The sequence below is a fragment of the Oncorhynchus mykiss genome, chromosome 15 (genome assembly GCF_057628025.1).
Source record: "Oncorhynchus mykiss isolate SJ-2025 chromosome 15, ASM5762802v1, whole genome shotgun sequence".
NCBI classification, from domain to species: domain Eukaryota; kingdom Metazoa; phylum Chordata; class Actinopteri; order Salmoniformes; family Salmonidae; genus Oncorhynchus; species Oncorhynchus mykiss.
Window position 1 is genome coordinate 28,584,554 of NC_143036.1, and position 15,829 is coordinate 28,600,382.

The window sequence follows — 15,829 nt, forward strand, 5'->3', positions numbered from 1 at the left end:
TAGCTCATTGAAGAATATATTTGGTCCTACAAGGAAAACATTACTTTTGGTCTTCAGTGACAACACATTTGTGGCTCAGTCGGTAAAGCATGGCACTTGCAACACCACAGGTTGTTGGTTCGATTCCCATTGCGGCAATCGTTAAAATGTATGCATGCATGACTGTAAGTTGCTTTGGATAAAAGCTGTCAGCCTCTTCAAACCTTCCATTCAGAGACTGGCTACCCCTGACCGAAACAGAGGCTGGCAGGAGCAGCCTAAACCAACTGACCATACCAAAGTCGAACTGAATGGTACCCATCCCATATTTCTGCTAATTAATGAATGTCACTTTAAGACCGCAGGACATTTTTGATTTATTAGGAGTTCACAGTGAAGCAAACTGGTTTGCGACTATGACTTCCCATTGTAGCCAATTCAACCGCATAATTATAAAAAAAAGATTGGTCAAATTACTCAAGCATAGATTGACATGTTTTTTTCTAATTTGGCACAGAAAGGCCATGAGTAACTTGGTCAAAAAGAATGGCACCGATTGGCCTATAGGTGGCAGTGTTATAAGCAGTCTCACTTAAACCTTCATATCTGTCACCCTTAGACAATTGAAACTTTGTAGGTGTCTTTTCTCATGCTCAACAAATTTGCCTAAAGGTCCTCAGGATCATAGAGAAGGATAGAGGCCTCTAGTAGCCAGAAGGCGGTGTTAGCATGGGCAGCACCATTGAGGGCTTCCACCATTATAGCGTCTGTGACGGCTATCTTCTTCAAGATTGGCTGATACCTCTTGATGACCAGTTGGACATGACTCCAACAGGGGCCCCAGGGATTAGCCAATGATATTGGAAGTCCCAGACAAAAGATTGAGGTCACTTAGAAATGTCCTTGTTTTCCATGAAAACATACATGAAATGAGTTAGGATGAATAGGAAAAAAATGAAAAAATGAATAGAAAATATAGTCAAGATGTTGACAAGTTTATAAATAATGATTATCTATTTGTGTATATATATGTAGATGTATATGTGTATATATGTATAAATATGTGTGTATATATGTGTGTATTTGTGTATATATATGTATATATGTGTGTGTGTGTATATATATATATATATATATATATATATATATATATGTATATGTGTGTATATATGTGTGTATATATATATCTATGTGTATATGTATATATGTATATATATGTGTATATATATGTGTGTGTATTTGCGTGTATATATATATATATATATATATATATGTATATATATATGTGTGTGTGTGTGTGTCCATATTGTTTACTTGTGGATATATCGTATGTTTCAAGAGAAAATAGCCTAATTAAAGAAAAAAGCATCTAATCAACAATGGCATTCTTTTCAATGAACTCTGTAACTCTCCCAACTATTGACTTATTTCACAACTGCGGTAACCCTGTCACTAAGGTATAACTAAGGTAGAACTGAGGTATAATGATTACGCTCTTAACACACCCTAGCCCCGCCTCCTCAGTTCCGGCATTTTTGCTCCGGAAGTACACCAAATCTTTGGTTCACAGGAAAAGGAAAAAAACAGCTGTTGTTGGGAAACAAAACAGTAAAGTGAGTTTTAGTGACGAATGTGTTTATTTTATAGTTTTACTATAGGACTACGTATCATAACAAATGACGAGACGTGATTTAGTTAAGCATTTTTGTTTCTTGCAAATTTTAGCTAGCTAACATTATTAGCTAGCTTGGTACGACACTAGGCTGTAGCCAATTCTTAAGTGTCAACGTTATCGACTGAAAAGCAGTGATTTGCTTGCAATCTATTCATTATCAACTAACTGGCGTCCTAATCTTTACCTGCATTGTGAATGGACGTGAGTTTGATAATTGGAGTAACTAGATAGGTGGCTAGATAGATAGCTAAGTAGCTAGCTTTCTTGTTATTGTTGCAGCTAACAACATTAGCTAGCTTGCTAACTGTCTAGCCATCCACTTAGCTGTTGCGCTCATTACAGCAGGCTAGCTAGTTAGTTTTCGTGCTGTACTTAGCTAGGTTACATATTCCAATTACTAGCTTTATAGGCTACAGTACAAGATTTGAGCAATAACCACATACCACGCTTCGAGTAAGTGTTTTAATTTGATAAATATTTCTGTCATTGGCTGCTTACTCTGATAGTTATGATTTGACACTGTCACAGAAGCACATACAGCTTACCAATACTCCATGTAGCGTGGTTATTATAGTCTCAATGGTATTGACTGTGTTATACTTTTTCAGTAATGACAACAAACACCGATTGCCATTCATACATTGCATCACCTTTTCTTCATAGAATGCCTGCCCCTAAAAGACAACAGACTTCTCAGGATCCTCAAACTAAGAGAAGAAAGTTGGATCAGAATGAAGTGGCCATGCCATCTAACAAAATGACACCAGCCTCTGCAACATCAAGCAAGCCCCATAGAGAAGGACCTTCACAGAGAAGGAATAAGAAAAAGTCCCCAGCACAACGAAAAGACAGAAATAAACCATCAAAGTCCGGCCGTCATTCCTCCAAGACAAGATCAGCCCAAAAGGCCACCACAAGGACCAAGTCCAATCCCCCTGTCAAGAATGCTAAGCTGCCGAAAGCCACAAGTACCTCATCAAATAATCCCAACTCTAAAGGAACCCTAAAAAGACCAGCCAAGATCTCAAAAACAGCTTCCACAGAGTCAGATGAGGAGCTTATCAGAACTCGCAAACCCGATTGCATCAGAAAATACTCTAATGGGGATAGAGGTAAGCGTAAAGGGGCACAGACTAACCCAAATGAAGCAGCCTTACCCTCAGACCCTGTGCAAATGGATCACAATTATGGTATACCCCCTGCATCTCGTGGTAGTCATTCTGAATGTGATCAAAGTCAAACGAAGGGAGTCGCAGAGTCCACCAGAAGCCCAGAGAGCCAGAGAGATGTAAAGATGGGAACTCAAGCATCTTCAATGAAGGCTTCAGATCCTGTACCTGGACAACCTGAGCAGGTGAACCAGAGCAGTGAGACACAGGAGATGCAGGGAAATTCTGTGACTACTCCTACAGATGAAGTTAATGAGAGTGTAGAGACCAAGCCTGACACACAAATAATGTCTCCCGCTATGTTAGCATCCTCTGAGAAAGCTTCAGACCCCATCCTTGAGCAGTTGAACCAGAGCAGTGAGATGCAGGGAGATTCTGGGACTACTCCTACAAATGAAGTTAATGAGAGTGTAGAGACCAAGTCTGACACACAAATAATGTTTCCTCCCGCTATATTAGCATCCTCTGAGAAAGCTTCAGACCCCATCCCTGAGCAGTTGAACCAGAGCAGTGAGACACAGGAGATGCAGGGAGATTATGTGACTATTTCTACAGATGAAGTTAATGAGAGTGTAGAGACCAAGCCTGACACACAAATAATGTCTCCTCCCGCTATATTAGCATCCTCTGAGAAAGCTTCAGACCCCATCCATGAGCAGTTGAACCAGAGCAGTGAGACACAGGAGATGCAGGGAGATTATGTGACTACTCCTACAGATGAAGTTACTGAGAGTGTAGAGACCAAGCCTGACACACAAATAATGTCTCCTCCCGCTATATTAGCATCCTCTGAGAAAGCTTCAGACCCCATCCCAGAGCAGTTGAACCAGAGCAGGAAGATGCAGGGAGATTCTGTGACTACTCCTACAGATGAAGTTAATGAGAGTGTAGAGACCAAGCCTGACACACAAATAATGTCTCCTCTCGCTATATTAGCATCTTCTGAGAAAGCTTCAGAACCCATCCCTGAGCAGTTGAACCAGAGCAGGAAGATGCAGGGAGATTCTGTGACAACTCCTACAGATGAAGTTACTGAGAGTGTAGAGACCAAGCCTGACACACAAATAATGTCTCCTCCCGCTATATTAGCATCCTCTGAGAAAGCTTCAGACCCCATCCCTGAGCAGTTGAACCAGAGCAGGAAGATGCAGGGAGATTCTGTGACTACTCCTACAGATGAAGTTAATGAGAGTGTAGAGGCCAAGCCTGACACACAAGTAATGTCTCCTCCCGCTATATTAGCATCTTCTGAGAAAGCTTCAGACCCCATCCATGAGCAGTTGAACCAGAGCAGTGAGATGCAGGTTGTTCAGGAAGGTTCTGGGACCACCCCTACAGTTCAAGTTAATGAGAGTGTAGAGAGCAAGCTTGATGCATGTATCAAGTGTGCAGACCCTGTATCTGAACATAGAACCAAGATGCAGGAAAATGCGACGACCACCCCTGCAGGTCTTGTTAAGGAACGTCTAGAGACTAAGGTCAATGCGGAAATATTATCTCCTCCAGCTAAAGGCCTAGTAGCATATAGCAGCAGTAGTGATTCCGAAAGTGAAAGTGAGGAAAATGAAAGGAAGGCAGTCGAAGAGTCAAGAGATGTGACAATGGAAACTCAAGTATCTTCAGAGAAGGTTACAGACCCTGTACATGAACAGGTGAAGCAGAGCTGTACGAGCCAGCAGATACAGGAAGATTCCATGACCACCTCTACATATGAAGTTAGTGAAGGTCCCATGACCGCCCCTAGTGAGAGTGTAGACACCAAGCTTGATACAAATATAAAGTATCCCTCTATAGAAGCGTTTTCAGAGGACGCTTCAGACCCTGTCCCTGAACAGGTTAATCAGATATGCATCGAAATAGAGGATATGCAGAAAAATTCCATGACCACCTCTCCAGATGAAGTAGTTGAACATTTAGATACCAAGGATGCAAAAATAGATATCCCTCCACCTCTAGAAGCGTCCTTTGAGGAGACCCATACAGTTGAAGTCAGTGAGAGTGCAGGGACCACGCTTGATGCACATATAAAGGGTCCACACCCTGCAACTGTACATGTGATGCAGAGCACTGAGATGCGGGAAGATTCTGCGCCCACCCCTGCAGATCAAGTTAGTGAGAGTTTAGACACCAAGCTTGATATCGAAGTAAAATCTCCTCCGCCGGTGGAAGTAGCCTCAGAAGAGACTTCGGACAATGTCTCAGAACAGGTGAAGCAGAGCGCTGAGAGACAGGAGGTCCAGGAAGATACCATGACCATCCCTACAGATAAACCTCTGGAAAGTTTAGAGACAATGTCGGGTGCTAAGATAAAGTCTCCACCCCTAGAAGCACTTTTCAGCGCTCTGAAGGAGTCCAGTCTTTGCAAACACCCCCTGTCTGACACAATGCGCTCAAATGTCAAAGAGTTTCTGGAAGTAGAGGATTCCTTAGAAATCATGAATACAGACTGTGACTTTGGTGTGACGGAGAGCATTGAGTGTACCTTAGACCTGGAGACCCCGATTATTGTTGAGGATATGGAGATCGGTCACTGTGTTGTGGAGGTGGTGGGAGAGAATGGGGAAGATGTGGATATGGATAGTGATCTGGAAATCATAGACAACTCTAAGGAGGTGCCAGAGAAGACAGTCCAGCTAACCAAAGGGTCTGAAGATGAGTGCCGTCTAGATAACAGTGAAGCTGGTACTGAAAAGAAAGGCACACATTCCTCTAACCAAGACAGCACAAATAGTGTCAAGAAGGAAGTTGTCAAAAAGACACAGTGTAGCCCGGAAAAACCTAAGAAACAGCAGATGAACCCTCAGGCCCGGACTAAAGCCCGACTAGCGGCGCTAGCTGAGCAAAAGGCCGCCGCCTCCAAAAAAGCGAGCAGGCAGCTCAACCTCCTTGCCTTATGTGAGGAAATAGCGGACGATATCGCCACGGACACCATGCTATTAAAGACGGAGGAAGAGGATGAGCAGGTTGTAACGGTTGAAGCTGAACCCAGCAAGGAGCGAGAATGCCCACAGCCTTTCACACAGACTGAGACTGTCCCTATCCCTCCAACTCCTGCCGGGCCCAACGAGCCCTCTACCCCAGTAGCACCCGTTGCTGCAGTTTCTGCTCCAGCCAAGCCCCCAGCTCCAGAGACACCACAGAGGCGCTTTTTCATCAGCCAAGTGACGGTGCCCCTCAAAATCCACGAGAAGAAGAAGCTTACCAGGTTCCAGAGGCTGCGGCAGGTGGAGCTGCAGCGAGAGAAGAATATGTCCTGGACCATGGTGAAGAAGCTCAAGTCCGATCAGGCCAATCAGAAGATGTTTCCGGAGACAGAGGCTAAACCTGCCCCCCCATTACTGTCCACTCCAGCAGTAGCAGCACCCATCCCAGTGACCACAACACCCTCACCCCCCTCAGCCAGTCCAGCAGCACCCACAGTAGCTGCACCCTGTCCTACCCCAGCCGCAGCCAGCCCAGCAGTAACCCCTAAGCTTGAGCCCCCCAAAGTTGAGCCCCCCAAAGTGACCCCAAGTAAGGGACCCACCCTTAGAAAGAGGACACTTCCAGCAGTACCCCCACCGATGCCCAACGGGCTGAAAGCTCAGAAGGCCAAGCCTGTGGCGGAGTATAAGCCTTACAAAGCCAGGCCCAAGTACTCTTTTGATGACTTTCAACTGGATGACGAGCCGAAACCCACAGTGCAGAAGGCAGTATTACCGACCGTGCAGAGGGCAGCATTGAGACCTACATCTACCACCATTCCGAGGGCAGCAGTGACACTTACGACAGCGGCCAAACATGAGGTAACTTTCTTGAATGATGATCTTAAATGATAAAATGCACAGGTTAGTTTTTGTGTGGCAAAAACTGTATTGAAATTAATTCTAGAAAATGCATTTCAAACCTGTTCTCCTTCCACAGGACTCAAAACCTACCGGCCAGAAGACAGCAGTGCCTACCATGCAGAAGCCAGGGGTACCTACCGGCCAGAAGACCGCAGTACCTACCATGCAGAAGCCAGGAGTACCTACCGGCCAGAAGACGGCGGTACCTACCGGCCAGAATACGGCGGTACCTACCGGCCAGAATACGGCGTTACCTACTGGCCAGAAGACAGCAGTACCTACCGGCCAGAAGAAGGCGGTACCTACCGGCCAGAAGACGGCGGTACCTACCGGCCAGAAGACGGCGGTACCTACCGGCCAGAAGACGGCGGTACCTACCGGCCAGAAGACGGCGGTACCTACCGGCCAGAAGACGGCGGTACCTACCATGCAGAAGACGGCGGTACCTACCGGCCAGAAGACGGCGGTACCTACCGGCCAGAAGACGGCGGTACCTACCGGCCAGAAGACGGCGGTACCTACCATGCAGAAGACGGCGGTACCTACCATGCAGAAGACGGCGGTACCTACCAGCCAGAAGACGGCGGTACCTACCAGCCAGAAGACGGCGGTACCTACCAGCCAGAAGACGGCGGTACCTACCAGCCAGAAGACGGCGGTACCTACCAGCCAGAAGACGGCGGTACCTACCAGCCAGAAGACGGCGGTACCTACCAGCCAGAAGACGGCGGTACCTACCAGCCAGAAGACGGCGGTACCTACCAGCCAGAAGACGGCGGTACCTACCAGCCAGAAGACGGCAGTACCTACCGCGCAGATCCCGGCAGTACCCACCGCGCAGAAGCCGGCAGTACCCACCGCGCAGAAGCCGGCAGTACCCACCGCGCAGAAGCCGGCAGTACCCACCGCGCAGAAGCCGGCAGTACCCACCGCGCAAAAAATAGTTGTACCTAACACTCAGAAGACCGCACCAACTGTGCAGAAGGCAGTTGTGACAAATCCAACAGTGCAGAAGGCAGTAGAGACACCGACCCTTATGCCCGGAAATGGCAAACATGAGGTAACGTTCTTGTTTTTTATTCTCCTTGAAGTAACTTTCTTGGTTTTTATACTATTGAAAACGACTTATAGTACAATGAGTGCATACAATTTTTTTATATCCCTGTGGGATTTGAACCCACGACCTGCTAGAGCTTTCCGCTAGCAATGCTCTTACCCACATCCTTATAATTGATCTAAAAAATATTGTCTTGTGTGGTACAAATGTCTTCATCTCCCCTCCTCCCACAGGACTCCAAACTCACTGTACAGAAGGCAGAAGTGCTTAAACCCACTGTCCAAAAGGAAACCTCGGTACCTACACTTACCCCTCAAACTGAGCAGAAAGCGGAAGCATCACCTACGCCCAAAACTGCCAAAGATAAGGTAACATCCTTGGACTTGTTCTTTCTTTATTAAGATGTAAGAATGGTATTTTTGTTCATTGAATTATATTGAAATCTATTCAATAACTGTACAGGAGCTGGCTTCCCGAAAGTATCTTCGGGATAAGTTCATCATATGAACTTAGCCTTAAAATGCTTTTCTGAAACTTAACCCTGGTAACTTCAGTGACACATTTAGAAGCAGTGTGGATGATCATATAGCTGTTTTCATGCCTGGCATAGTTTTGGGGATGCAATTTATCCTTCAATTTAACCTCTTGTCTTTCCACAGGATTCCATAGCACCAGTGTCTTCCCCTCCCTTTGAAGAGACCCCACGAGATTCTGTTGACAAGGATCAGTGTGAAGAAAAGCCTGCTGGTACCCTCATGTCTGATAACATCCAACCAAATGACATTTTGAACAGTGTTATAACTACGGCTGTCAGAGTGCGTTATCAATTTACCTGATTTTGGTAACCGTTACTTTGGACCAAATCAAGACGTCAATATCCTGGTAATGCTTTTTGTCGTAAAAAAAATCTGAAATTAGAGCTCAATTTGAGAACATTCTGAATTTGCGATTAATCACAGCAATCCTGCAATTAACTCGATTATGTTTTTTTAAATAGTTTGACAGCCCTAGTTATAACATGTCGTCATAACCTCAGTGTAACATGCTTTGTTATAGAATCTGTCTCTTTCTTAGTTGCTGAGATTAAACCGGCATCCCCAGAGGTCAAGACAGAGGGCACGACAACAACGGAGTCCTCTGATTCGTAAGAACCTGCACTCAAATTGCAATAAATCTTTCCCACACAAAAAACTATTTTCCAGAGTTAATTCAAACAATTTCTGTGTTTCCGTGGTAGTGTGGTCGTGCAATCAGCAGATAATAGCAGTCCCCTCTCTGACGCATGTCTGCAGAAAGAGATAAAAAAACTAAAGGAGGCCGACAAAGATGACAATCAAACCACCACTGTGAGTGTTTTGGTCTTTTGCCAAATACTACCCACTGTATTACTGTACTTTTGTAGAAGAGGGGTGTTATCCAAAGACTATATATATTCCTACCATGGTCCCAGATCTGTTTGTGCTCTTGCCAACTCACTCGCTGTCATTGCCAAGCATTTGGCATGACAACGATTGACAAGGAGCTGATAGCACAAACAGACTGGCACTCGAGTAAGTTCCTGTAATTGTATAGAATCTAGGTACCGTATTTATGTCAGAACTGATCCAGTCTGCGTGTCGTCTCCTAGGATGCAGGGCAGAAGCACTTTGGAGCGGTGACCTGCGGTGTGTGTGGGATGCTGTATTCCGCTGCCAACCCGGAGGATGAGTCCCAGCACCTGCACTTCCACAACCAGTTCATCAGTGCTGTCAGATATGTGGTGAGAACTAGCGGTCTCCCACAGCATGCATGCGTCCAAAATGGCACCATATTCCCTTTGTAGTACACTACAAGAGTAGTGCAATACTGTATATAGGGAACAGGGAGCCATTTGGGACGCTGCCCTTGCGTGCCAACTCTACCTAACGCGTCACCTCTGACTCAAACAGCATCTCTCACACACATCATGCATCTCTCATCCTATAAGCCACTGATTTGTCATGTCGTCCACAGGGGTGGAAGAAGGAGAGGATTCTGGGAGAGTACCCCGATGGCAAGATCATCCTTGTCCTTCCAGATGACCCCAAATATGCACTGAAGAAGGTGTGCTTCAGGCTCGAACTTTACACATTATCACATATGGAAATACCTTTACTGCAATACAATCGAAATATAACAGCATTATTGATCTTAAATATACTTTGAAGCCCCTGATACATATCACAATAGTTTATTCGTCCTGTAGGCAAGGGTTATATTCACTTGGCATCAAACGGACGAAAACTCACCGGAACGGGGAGGGATAAGAAACTCTGGTTTTCGTAGCGAAGCGTTTTCTGTTGCAAAACCTTTTTGGATACGACGTGCAGTAATGACTAGGAGCTTGCGAGGGTGTCTCACAGTTTGTTGTGCTGTCAGGTTGAGGAGATCAGAGAGATGGTGGACAATGACCTGGGCTTCCAGCAGGTGGAGACCAAGTGTCCCTCCCAGACCAAAACCTTCCTGTTCATCTCCAATGACAAGAAGGTGGCTGGGTGCCTGATCGCTGAGCACATTCAAGAGGTGAGCAAGACGTCTGTGTGGGTTGGGGCTGTACTACTTCCTTCTCCCCTAGTACTTGTTGAGTGTCGTAGTATTCTCTATAGAGCTCAGTGGGAGCATTTCCCAAGCAGTCCCAAGTATAGGGATATCACAGTAGACTGTCTGCTCAGTCTGATTCAGTATAACACTAGTAATTAGTCAGTCCTATAATTAGGACTGCAGGCAGTTTGTTTCCAATTTATTTCACCGTAGGTTCATGTCATTATAAAAGCCTTATTGTTTCCCAGGGAGCCCATGTAAGTGATCACGTAGTACTGGATGCAGTATCCATCATCTAGCTTGTATTGCAATAACAAAACCAGGAGTATGTCATTGGCTAATTACTGTAGAAGCCATTTTGTTGTCTGATTGTAGAAGTCTGGTACCGTGGCCATTGTGAGAGCAGGCTAATTGAATAATAGTCAAACGAGTGAATGAGTGGGTGTGTGGAGTGATTTACCGCACAGAGGAGTGTGCTTATCTCTCCCTCTGCCCCATGGTGGAAGCAGGGATGTCACCAGGCAGATTAGAAACTTGGCACAGCTGATACAGAGCTCTATAAAATGGAAGGGGTGTGGGACCTGTGTTTCTGTCCATGAATGTGGGTGCTGGGATGATCTGCCTTTATGGGAAGTGTGTGTGGGAAGGGGTTTGAGATGGAGACTTTATTGTAATGATGTATTTGCGTGCGCGTGTATGTGTGTGTGTGTGCAGGGCTACAGGGTGATCGAGGAGGCGGTACCCGAGGGCTCGGAGGGAGAGAAGGTGATGTTTGAGCGTCAGAGGGCCTGGTGTTGTTCCACTGACCCAGAGCCAGCCCTCTGTGGCATCAGCCGCATCTGGGTCTTCAGCATGATGAGACGGACGGGCATCGCCTCGCGCATGATCGAGTGTCTCAGGTCAGTCTTAACTAGCTGCAAGACTTTTTTCTTTTTTTTTGTGAATCTACAGAATTTCATTGTGTAGTGCAGAGCCTGTGGTTTAGGGGTATAACGCTCGCTCCTTCAGTCACCTCTCCCCACCGGAGACGGTTAAATCGCTGCGTCCACCTTTCCTGCTGTACTCCCACTTGCCTGTTTACACCTCTGTTTCGGACTGTCCAAATAAGTGTCAAAAGTGTGCTTGTAAAATGTCAAAGAAATGTATATTTAAATCTGTAGTTTCTTCTCGTATTGCCCTCCTCAGGAACAACTTCATTTACGGCTCCTACCTGAGCAAGGAGGAGATTGCCTTCTCTGACCCAACGCCCGACGGGAAGCTTTTCGCTACACACTACTGCGGCACCTCGCAGTTCCTGGTTTATAACTTTGTCAGTGGGACTCGTTCAGACCAACCAAGTCTTAGCGTGGTGTAAGTAATCGCATCAAGGTGGATTTATTGCTGAGGCCCAGTGAGACTTGCCCTCACCAACTAACCAACCAATCTCTGGATCTTGTCGTGGGGACAGCCTGTCACAAGCACATTGTGGTTCTTTTAGACTGAAGAGTTAAGACTCAGACTGACTCTTCTGAGGGGGACATCTTGGTTTTTAATCTCAGGTTGAAAACAACAACTTGTTGTTTGAAAAATATTTAAATTCTCCCTTTAATCCCTGCATAGTATTTTGAGACAAATAATATTTTTCTTTATGTTTTTTAAATAAGAAACAAGCGTTTTATTGGAAGTATTAAAGCGTTTACATGCATGAAACTTGACAGCAATAGAATACAAAGAGCATTTCACAATTCATAGTTTCCAAAAATCGGAGAGATACACTACATTTTACTCAAACGGTTCTAAAACAATGCTGTGGTCCTGTTCTAATAATGCATTGAATTAATTTTAGCCTCTTAAATCAGGTTAAAAGTTGCTGTACTAAGGTGAAGACTTATTCCTCTTGTGTAGGGGATGTTCTTGCACACATCATGTTCATCATCTCTTGGCATTTCATGCGGTGATATTATGACCACAGAGGTTCCATTATGTGATGGGGTACATTGCTAAACTCAGCAAGAAAAGAAACGTCCTCTCACGGTCAACTGTGTTTATTTTCAGCAAACTTAACATGTGTAAATGTTTGTATGAACACAACAAGATTTAACAACTGAGACATAAACTGAACAAGTTCCATAGACATGTGACTAACAGAAATGGAATAATGTTTCCCTGAACAAAAGGGGGGGGGGGGGGGTCAAAATCAAAAGTAACAGTATCTGGTGTGGCCACCAGCTGCATTAAGTACTGCAGTGCATCTCCTCATGGACTGCACCAGATTTGCCAGTTCTTGCTGTGAGATGTTACCCCACTCTTCCACCAAGGCACCTGCAAGTTCCCGGACATTTCTGGGGGGAATGGCCCTAGCCCTCACCTTATGATCCAACAGGTCCCAGACATGCTCAATGGGATTGAGATCCGGGCTCTTCGCTGGCCATGGCAGAACACTGACATTCCTGTCTTGCAGGAAATCATGCACAGAACGAGCAGTATGGCTGGTGGCATTGTCATGCTGGAGGATCATGTCAGGATGAGCCTGCAGAAGGGTACCACATGAGGGAGGAGGTGGTCTTCCCTGTAAAGCACAGCGTTGAGATTGCCTGCAATGACAACAAGCTCAGTCCGATGATGCTGTGACACACCGCCCCAGACCATGACGGACCCTCCACCTCCAAATCGATCCCGCTCCAGAGTACAGGCCTCGGTGTAAAGCTCATTCCTTCAACGATAAACGCGAATCTGACCATCACCCCTGGTAAGACAAAACCGCGACTCGTCAGTGAAGAGCACTTTTTGCCAGTCCTGTCTGGTCCAGTGACGGTGGGTTTGTGCCCATAGGCGACGTTGTTGCCTGTGATGTCTGGTGAGGACCTGCCTTTACAACAGGCCTTCAAGCCATCAGTCTAGCCTCTGTCAGCCTATTGCGGACAGTCTGAGCACTGATGGAGGGATTGTGCGTTCCTGGTGTAACTCGTGCAGTTGTTGTTGCCATCCTGTACCTGTCCCGCAGGTGTGATGTTCGGATGTACCGATCCTGTGCAGGTGCTGTTACACGTGGTTTGCCGCTGCAAGGACGATGAGCTGTCCGTCCTGTCTCTCTGTAGCGCTGTCTTAAGCGTCTCACAGTACGGACATTGCAAAGTGTTGCCCTGGCCACATCTGCAGTCCCCATGTCTCTTTGCAGCATGCCGAAGGCACGAGTCAGTAGAAAGAACACTAAAGAGGCCTAAGATTTCATAACTGTGACCTTAATTGCCTATCGTCTGTAAGCTGTTAGTGTGTTAACGACCGTTCCACAGGTGCATGTTCATTAATTGTTTATGGTTCATTGAACAAGCATGGGGAAACAGTGTTTAAACCCTTTACAATGAATATCTGTGAAGATATTTGGATTTTTACGAATGATCTTTGAAAGACAAGGTCCTGAAAAAGGGCAGTTTCTTTTTTTTGCTGAGTTTACAAGAGTTCGCTCTCACACAATTTCTCATAATGTGTTTGTTTGATTCTGGGGAGTTCTTACTCACTATTTTCTTCACATGAAATTGTCGTTCTCACTCTTGCTGCCATGTGTCATAAAAGGGAGATTCCTTTTTTTGGATAGTTATCCCTCGGCGGTAGCATGGACGGACTAGCAGGCAGGGAAACAGAGCTAATAACGTTGGTTGGATTTCTAGATGGGGCATTTTGCTGTAGTGTTCCTATTCAAGGCTCTTTACCCAAGTTGCCTCAAATATATCTAACTGTACAAATGTTAAATTTGAGCCATGATATAAGTGAATTGGCAAGGCAGTGAGCAGTTGCTTGTGTCCTCCGCTGTGTATGATTGTGCCTGACTGATAGACCGACTTGTGATACTGTAGACTTCCGCAAAAGTTCTCGTTTAAGCTGCCCTCAATGGAGCATTTTTTCCCCCCTGAATTCACATTTTTTACGACATATTATTTCTTCTATCGGTAGAAAGTTTTATCAATGTCATGCATTGTCCTAAATGCGAATAATAACTAAGAATTCAAAGTAAACCATGTGACATGAATTATATCAGCAATGCCATTGAAAGGGTTTAAAAGCTTAAAAAAGTTTAAAAGCTTCGTGTTATTTGGTTTTTGAGGGAGTTGAAAACATCCATGTCAAATATTCTTATTATTTTTTTTTTACTACAGGAAACCAAGGAACTGTTGCTCAGCCATCACAAAGGGTTGTGATTTATACATTTTCATGTATCAATGTGATGCATTTAATCATCACATTGCCCTTCATGTTAAAACATTTTCTTTTTGAAAAATTGTCACGTGGATGAAAACAAAATGGATTTATACAGAGCTGTCATGTAAATAGTTATTTAAAAATAAAAAATTTGAAAAACTATCCTGCTATTGATTTAAGTTGCAATGTCTCAGTTGAGTGTTTTGAACATGCATGCAGCAATCATAATATTATAGCTGACATTGACAAGTAAAAGCTTCGTGCTTACATATCACATCTATTCTATACCACCTTGGAATAGGTTGGGTGATGAAAGCTTCTTCCACCACCTAGTGGACACAGTACATGTCAACATATTTTCTCTGTTCTGTGTTACCAGTGGTGTCCAGTACAGACAAAGCCCAATGTTACCAGGAAGTTTGATGAGATATTTCTGTGCATATCCTATCAGTCACGGTGGCTCTGTTTGACAGACAGGTTTCTATCCGATTTGCTGTTGAATGTTCTAATTTAAGCCACAATCATTATTACCCCAACAGCACGAGTGGGTGGGTGTTGTATTACTGTCAGTCCTATGTGTCAGAATAGGCAGTCGCACGTTTCCTTATGAGTTTCATATCAGCTCTCTGAGACTGGCTGATACTAGAACAGGAAATAATTGATGCTTCAACACCAGTCATAACTCAATGGACCCGGCCCGGCAACCATCCCGATTTAAATCCCCGAATCCATCTGGCCACCATGTTCTCATTCTGTTTCTTTGTAGATGGAGCGACGTAAACACTCTCCTGTTAGTGCATTCCGCGGCTCTCCTGTCACAACACCGGGCCTGCTCGGAGGTTACTTCAGAGAAACAAAATAACCTTAGAACAACATGGACACTTCCTCAGACGGTGGGCGTGAGAAAACACTGAGCTACGTTGATCCTCAGAGCTGCTCTGATACTGATCAGGAAAAATTGTGGAAATGACTGAACGTTTAGAACAAAAAACAGACCGGGAAGAACTGCTCAGTAAATCTGAAAATATCAAAACCAGGAGGTCAATCTCTATTACAGTGTAATACTTTACTACTTCCAAATGCTACATAGGGGAAATATAGTTAATATAATTATTTCCACAAATGTAGGGTCTACTGATTAGCCACTAAACGTGACCACACACATCAGTATATTCACCCAAAATGTGCATCTACAGTAGACGATCCCTTTACAGATTAATCTTGTACACTTGTCAACCTGTGGCTACATTAAACACAGAGAATATACAAACAGCTTGGACAAAAACAGGTATAGCTTTTGTTTTTATTTATAAATGACAGAAATTCAGTAAAGAAAACACTCAATAGAATAAATCACAGCTGCCAGAAATGTACATCTATGATAGAA

General features: G+C 44.7%; 1 protein-coding gene across 2 annotated transcripts; it reads left to right on the forward strand.

Annotated features, from left to right (window-relative positions):
• Positions 1-1,508: 1,508 nt before the first annotated feature.
• LOC110489924 (uncharacterized) lies at positions 1,509-14,604 on the forward strand. Of its 2 annotated transcripts, none has more exons than XM_036944218.2 (12): positions 1,509-1,592; positions 2,318-6,608; positions 6,727-7,710; positions 7,941-8,075; positions 8,367-8,454; positions 8,782-8,851; positions 8,945-9,053; positions 9,335-9,466; positions 9,700-9,789; positions 10,105-10,248; positions 10,981-11,165; positions 11,452-14,604. In XM_036944218.2, exons 2-12 carry the CDS (start codon positions 2,319-2,321, stop codon positions 11,618-11,620), a joined length of 6,396 nt encoding a protein of 2,131 aa, XP_036800113.2. In that variant the 5' UTR covers positions 1,509-1,592; position 2,318; the 3' UTR covers positions 11,621-14,604. The 2 variants fall into 2 exon arrangements, with proteins under 2 accessions (XP_036800113.2, XP_090055932.1); XM_090199806.1 differs by having other exon boundaries at positions 1,528-2,107.
• Positions 14,605-15,829: the final 1,225 nt, after the last annotated feature.